The sequence below is a fragment of the Caenorhabditis briggsae genome (assembly GCF_000004555.2).
Source record: "Caenorhabditis briggsae complete genome, chrIV, whole genome shotgun sequence".
NCBI classification, from domain to species: Eukaryota; Metazoa; Nematoda; class Chromadorea; order Rhabditida; family Rhabditidae; genus Caenorhabditis; species Caenorhabditis briggsae.
Genome location: NC_013487.2, coordinates 3,485,686 through 3,491,767, shown reverse-complemented (window position 1 = coordinate 3,491,767; position 6,082 = coordinate 3,485,686). Strand labels below are relative to the sequence as shown.

The following is a 6,082-nucleotide window of genomic DNA, read 5'->3' as shown; positions in this document are numbered from 1 at the left end:
TTTTTGAGCTGATATTCACCCAGTGAATTTTCTAGGTCATTTTACCATGATGGCCGAGAAAACTCAACTTGCAAAAGTTAGGCCATCACGTAAAAACGACCTAGAAAGTACACCAGGGTTATGTTAGGTCATTTTGCCATGGTGGCCTAACTTTTGCATGTTGGGTTTTTCTAGGCCACCACGTTAAAATGGCTTAGAAAGCCGTCCAGGTGAAAATTTAGCGATTTCTAGGCCGTTCACTATGATGGCCTAGATAACTCAGCTTGCAAGTTAGGCCATCTTCCATTTGACCAGTTCTTGAATCCCCTCTGATTGCTCATCTTAATTTCCTGATTTTCAGATCCGAAGAGGAAGAGATCAACAGTGTCAGCACGACAGTGCTGAATCCAGCACTCCGCCGTCAGAATCGCCGTCAGCAGAGTCCAGAGGGAGATTCCTAAATTTGACATCTTCAGAATCCTCCCCCCACGTCTTCTGATCTTCTGATTTCCCCCACCCATTCTAGCTTTCTCCAATCTGATCTGTTCCATTTTTTTCCAGCCATTTTTAGACCTTTTCCTAAAATTGGCTCATTTTTTGTTATACAATTTTTTGCGCCTCACAATTTTTAACCTGCCTCCCCGTTGAATTTTTTTCATTTTATTGTTAGTTTCATTGTTTTTAGAAATTCTTTTTGACCACGAATTGGAAACGATTTTTTGCATGGCCGTTCTAGAACTGTGACGTTTTGGAACTCCGATAAAAAACGTTCCAATTTGAAAAATACTATATACAATGTGTGTTGTTGTGTGTTGACTTTCTTCTTCTTTCAAATCATACAAATAAATCTGTTAAATGTTTTTTTTTTGAAAAATTAGGGACCTTGAAATTTCCAAACTCAAAAGAATCTCAAATTCTGAATCACAAAAGTTTCAGAAATTAAAAAAAAATTGAAACATTAAAAATCAAAATTTCAGCAAAGTGGAATTTCTGAAGTAATTTTTGAAAAATCCTGAAATTTTTCCAGAAATTTTTGGAAATTTGAATCAAATTTTCAACACAAATTGAGATGTTGTGAAAATAAAAAAACCTGAAATTCAAAAAAAAAGTCAAAAATTTCAGAAAAAAAAAGAAATTTCTAATTTATAAAAAAACAATTTGAGATGATTCTGTCCGCCAGTTTCTGATCCGTCCTTTCCAGTTTTGGCTTCTTCGGCTTCTTGTTTAAAAACGGCAAGGACATGTAGGAGGATGAGCAAGGTTGTTGTCATGATTAATGGTTCAGTGAGGACCAGATAACTTCTTTTATAGGGGTTTTGAGCCGAAGCCAACTCATCCAACTATTATGACATGCTTGAGGTCACCAAAAAAAGAAAAAAAAACAAAAAAATTTCAAAAAAAAATTTTGAAAAATCTTCGATGAACCCATGAGCATATTTGTGAATTTCTTGAATTGAAAAATCTTCGATGAACCCAGGAGCATATTTGTGAATTTCTTCAAAAATTAAATGTCTGTTTTTATTCTGGAAAATGCCTATTCATAACGAGAAACTCCCGAAAAAAATGTTTAAATTGCGTGAATTTTATTCCAGAGCCAGTTATGGCAGCTTAAAATAAAACAAAAAAAGTTTTGCAAAATTTTTGGGATCGGGAGAATCGAACCTACAACCTTCCTCCTCTGAACTTGCCATTTTACCACTTTACCACACTGCTAATTGAAATCTATTGTTTTAAAAGAAACACACTATTCCGTAAAAAAAATTTCACGAGAAATTGCTTAATCATAGGGAAACTTTTCTAGGTCATAACTCAGCTCACGTGAGCATTTTGCTGATTTTTTTTAACAGATTTGGAATCCTCATAAGCTCTTCTATCTGTTCCCAAAATTTCAAAAAAAAGTTAAACCTGCTCCCTCGAGTAACTCCCTTGTAAAAATTTTTTCAATTAAAAAACTCGAGTCAAAATTAAGAAAAAAACTGAAAATTCTGGAAAAAATTTCAGAAAAATCGAGGTTTTACCAAAATTTAAATTTTTCTGAAAATCGAAATTTCTCTGAAAATTTAAAAAAAACCAACCTTTCAGGAAAATTCAAAAAATTTCAAGAAAAAAACTCAAAAACCAACAATTTCCCATCTCAAATTCTTTATTACCAAAAAGCTTCAAAAACCCGAAAATCCAGATTTTTCACCTTAAAAAATACAAAATCTTATTTTAGTTCTAAACCGAATACGAGTTCCCATTAATAACCAAAGTGGAGACATTTGGCTTCTTCGTCAATGGTCCATTCAAAATTCCCGACAAATTAAAAGTCTGGCGTCCGAGATTGAATTGAGCCGAAAATTTGGTACGGTCCATTTTTTGGTCCGAAGTTTTGAGTTTGGTACTCGATTGAAGCTGTTTTGGGACAATTGGAAATTCTTCGGTTTCCGCTTTTTTGACGAGAGTCTTTGACACGGTTTTCATCGATTTTTGCTTCTTCTCGAGAGGTTGGAGGAGCATCTGGAAATAGACATTTTTTCCGAAAAATTTGAAATTTTCAGGTTTTAAAAAACAATGTATTTTTTCATAAAATTTTACTGTTTCGAAGCATTTTTATACTGAAATCTTTTCTTTGAAAACCAATCTTTCGACAATGAACATTTCGAAATTTCAAACTTCTGGTAAATAACCAAAAATGAGAAATTCGATTTTTTGGAAACCAGTCGATTTCCGCCGCCTGTCGGCGGCTACAATCTCCTGGCTTCACTAAAAATGTTTGAATCTCCGAATCGGAGAGAATCAGAAGACGAAGTTTTAGTTGATTGTGTCGTCAACTTTCATAAACTGGAGTGACAGTCTGCTTATGCGCCTTCGGGGTTAAACCTTCTGTCTCCCGCTTACAACACCCTTAACCGATTGTGTTTGGGCTTGGACAGATAAATCAGAAATGTAGATCGGAAATGTGTCTTAGTTGATACACGAACTGTTCAAAATTTCCAAATTTTTAGAACTAATAATTTATCTGAATTTCCGAATATCTTGAAATTCGACAACTTATAATTTTTTCAGAAGTTTCGAAATTCAGGAGTCCTGAATTTTCGGAACTGCGATTCTAGAACTCAAAGATTTTTCTATTAAAATACTTCATTTCAAAACTCATAATTTCTGAAATTTCGTATTTTCGAGTTTCCGTATTTCCGACTTTCTGAGATTCTACTTCACAAATTCCCAAAATTGAAAATTTTAACACGAATCAGATTTTCAGAATTTTCTCTAAAACACATTCCTGAATTTTTGATTCACAAAGTTTATGAATTTCCGAATTTTCTAAATTCCGAACTTGGGCTTTCTGATATTCTGAACTTCTGAGTTTCTGGTTTTTCTGGTTTTGTGCTTTCGAGATTTTGGATTTTCAAAATTTCGAGTGTTCTAACTTTCAAATTTTTCAAATTTTTCAAAATATTCCGAATATCTAAATTTTTATACTTCTGGATTTCCGAAACATTGGACATTTGAATTCTCTGATTTTCAAACTTCAAAATTTCCGAAGTTTCAAATCTCGGTATTTTCGAGTTCCCGTTTTTCCAATTTTCCGAATTTCTGAATTAGAATTTTAGAATTTCAGAGCGAAACCAAAATGTTTGAAGCATAGGAATGGTTAGAAATTTCGCATTTTCGAAAAAAAAATAATAAAATTTCGTGAATCAGAATCTCCGAAATTCAGGGAACACATAAGGGTCCCTTATGTGTTTTTTGAAAATTTCGAAACTAGTGAAATGACGTGCCCGTCGGGCATCCGAAATTCTGGAAAAAGCCCGGCCCGGCCCGGCCCGTTACAAGTATGGAATTTTATATTCTCATGAAAATGCTAACAAAGTCGGCTTTCTACCAATACATTGATTTTCATTTTTAAAAATGGTCAAAAATAAACTTTCTGAAACATTAACATTTTTTTTCAAAATTTCTTTGTGAAAGTTAGAATTTTTCAGGAAATTCAGATTTGAAAAGTTTTTTAATTTTAGAAAAAACATTTTTTTTTGGAAATCTTTCGTCGATCGAATTAACATTTTTTCCAAATGTTCAAGATCAAAGCCCCATGAAACAGAAAATGTTTACAAATTTTTTTAAACCTAACGAAACTCAAGAGTTACTTTCCAAATTCCAAAAAAAGCAACTCACTCTAACCGGTGGACAAGAAGTGGAAACAAATTCCATGGGTTTGAAAAGCAACGAACATTCCCCAGTTGTCGTTGTCGTCCCATCAGCTGTTGCGACGACAGATGACTCGATGGCAGAGGAGACAGGAGACATCTGAATATTTGGAAATTCAAATGGACTCTGTTTTTTTTTTGAAAAAGTTACCTCCATTTTCGGCTGATTTCCAGCTGAATAAGTAGCAGATGGGAACAGAGAATCCGGTTTGGGTTTCTTGTTTCCGCGGCATTTCCTGAATTTCAAATTTTGAAAATTCCATGAAATCTCTAATAGAGTTGCACCTCGTCCCTAAACTTTGAACTAATTTTCCTCGGTTCCAGTAAAAGGTATCAAAAAGTGGTGGTTAACTAACAAAATATAGAAAATTTTATGGTTAACATTTTATCAGTTGGCCATTTTTTGATATCTTTTACAGGAACTGAGAATAATTGGCTCAAAGTTAAAGGTCAAATTTCAAAAATTTTTGAAAAAAAAAGAAGGACTTACAAGTAACGAATATCGTCCAATGGCTCAATGGCCAACTTTTGAACGTGTTTACGATAGAGAGATTGAGTGGATTTCGACGATTTCGCAGTGGTTTGGGCAGAGCTTTCTTGGACAACCTTCAAATTTTTTTTAGAATTTCGCCCGATTCTTCGTTTCTGTCAGAAATTAGAAGTTTGGTGAAAAAAAAACTATTTTAGGGTTTTCAAATATGTTTTTCGGATAGAACACATTCTGAAAAACCAAAAAGCCAATGAAAATTTTTTGAAAAAATTAATTTTTGAATTTTTTCGAATTTCAAAATGTGTTCTATCAGAAAAGGCAAATTGAAAACCGGAAGAAGCAAAAAGTTGCAGTTTTGCGAAATTTCTCCAAAAACTGAAACATTGATTTTTTCGATACAAAATTTTTGGAAAACCAATGATGTCACATTAACACGTTTTCTAGGCCATGTATATAATATGGCCTAATTTTTGCGAGGAGAGTTTTTTCTTTCTAGGCCACCTAGTTTTATGGCTTAGAAATGACCAGATATTCCTTCGATGTATTTTCTAGGTCATTCAACATGATGACCTAACTTTTGCAAGTTGAGTTTTCAAGGTCATCATGATGAACGGCCTAGAAAACCACTAATTGAATATTAGATAATTTCTAGGCCATAAAAGCTGGTGGCCTAGAGAATCAAACTTGCAAAAATTAAGCCACCATTGTAAATGGCCTAGAAAACACACCAGGTGCATGTTGGACCATTTTTAAGCCATAAAAATTTGGTGACCTAAAAAAATCATGATAAGTTACTCTAATTTCAGTAGCGACCTTTCGAAAAACTCTCGAATTGCAAAAGGAATTTGACCTCAAAATTGTTGAAAGAGTAGTTTTTGAACTTTCAAAAAAAATGTTGAGAGACTTAAAGGAGACGAGACAGCAAAATTTTTTTTTCGTGTGTAATTTTTAAAAATATAACAGAAAAATCGAAACTGAAAATCTAAATTTTACTAACCAAGCTCTCCCACAGAACATTTCCGAACTGCAAATTAATTTTTGATCTACAGAAAAAAAGTTTGGCGCGATCACAATTGCAGGTCTAAAACCATAATTTCAGAATTCTTTTATCTGATTTTGTGGAGTTCCAAGATGATTCAAATGATTCTTAAAAAATTAATTAGTGTTTATAGATTCATGTATGGTCCTTTTCCGGAAGAAAAAATGTCAAAAATGGTCATTTTTGAAAGTTTTTTACAGAAAAAATCTATCTCCTCTTTCAGTTTTTGACATTTCTAGGAGTTCTATAGCTCAAAAAAAACCGCAATTATTTTCTCTACATTTTCTATGGATGAATTTTTAATTTGTCTGATAAAACTTTTTTTATAATCAAAAAACAACGCAGACATGCGATTTTGTGCAATTTCATGAGGTTTTTGAATTA

At 33.2% G+C, this 6,082-nt stretch overlaps 1 protein-coding gene across 1 annotated transcript in view; it reads right to left on the bottom strand.

Annotated features, from left to right (window-relative positions):
• Window positions 1-2,196: 2,196 nt before the first annotated feature.
• CBG23637 overlaps window positions 2,197-6,082 on the bottom strand; it is a gene marked incomplete at both ends in the record, with an annotated part of 9,605 nt that continues 5,719 nt past the window's right edge. Inside the window, 4 exons of the mRNA XM_002647798.2 lie at window positions 2,197-2,478; window positions 4,138-4,269; window positions 4,321-4,405; window positions 4,660-4,775. Of these exons, the coding sequence (XP_002647844.2) occupies window positions 2,197-2,478; window positions 4,138-4,269; window positions 4,321-4,405; window positions 4,660-4,775 (615 nt within the window). The remainder of the gene's footprint in view (window positions 2,479-4,137; window positions 4,270-4,320; window positions 4,406-4,659; window positions 4,776-6,082) is intronic.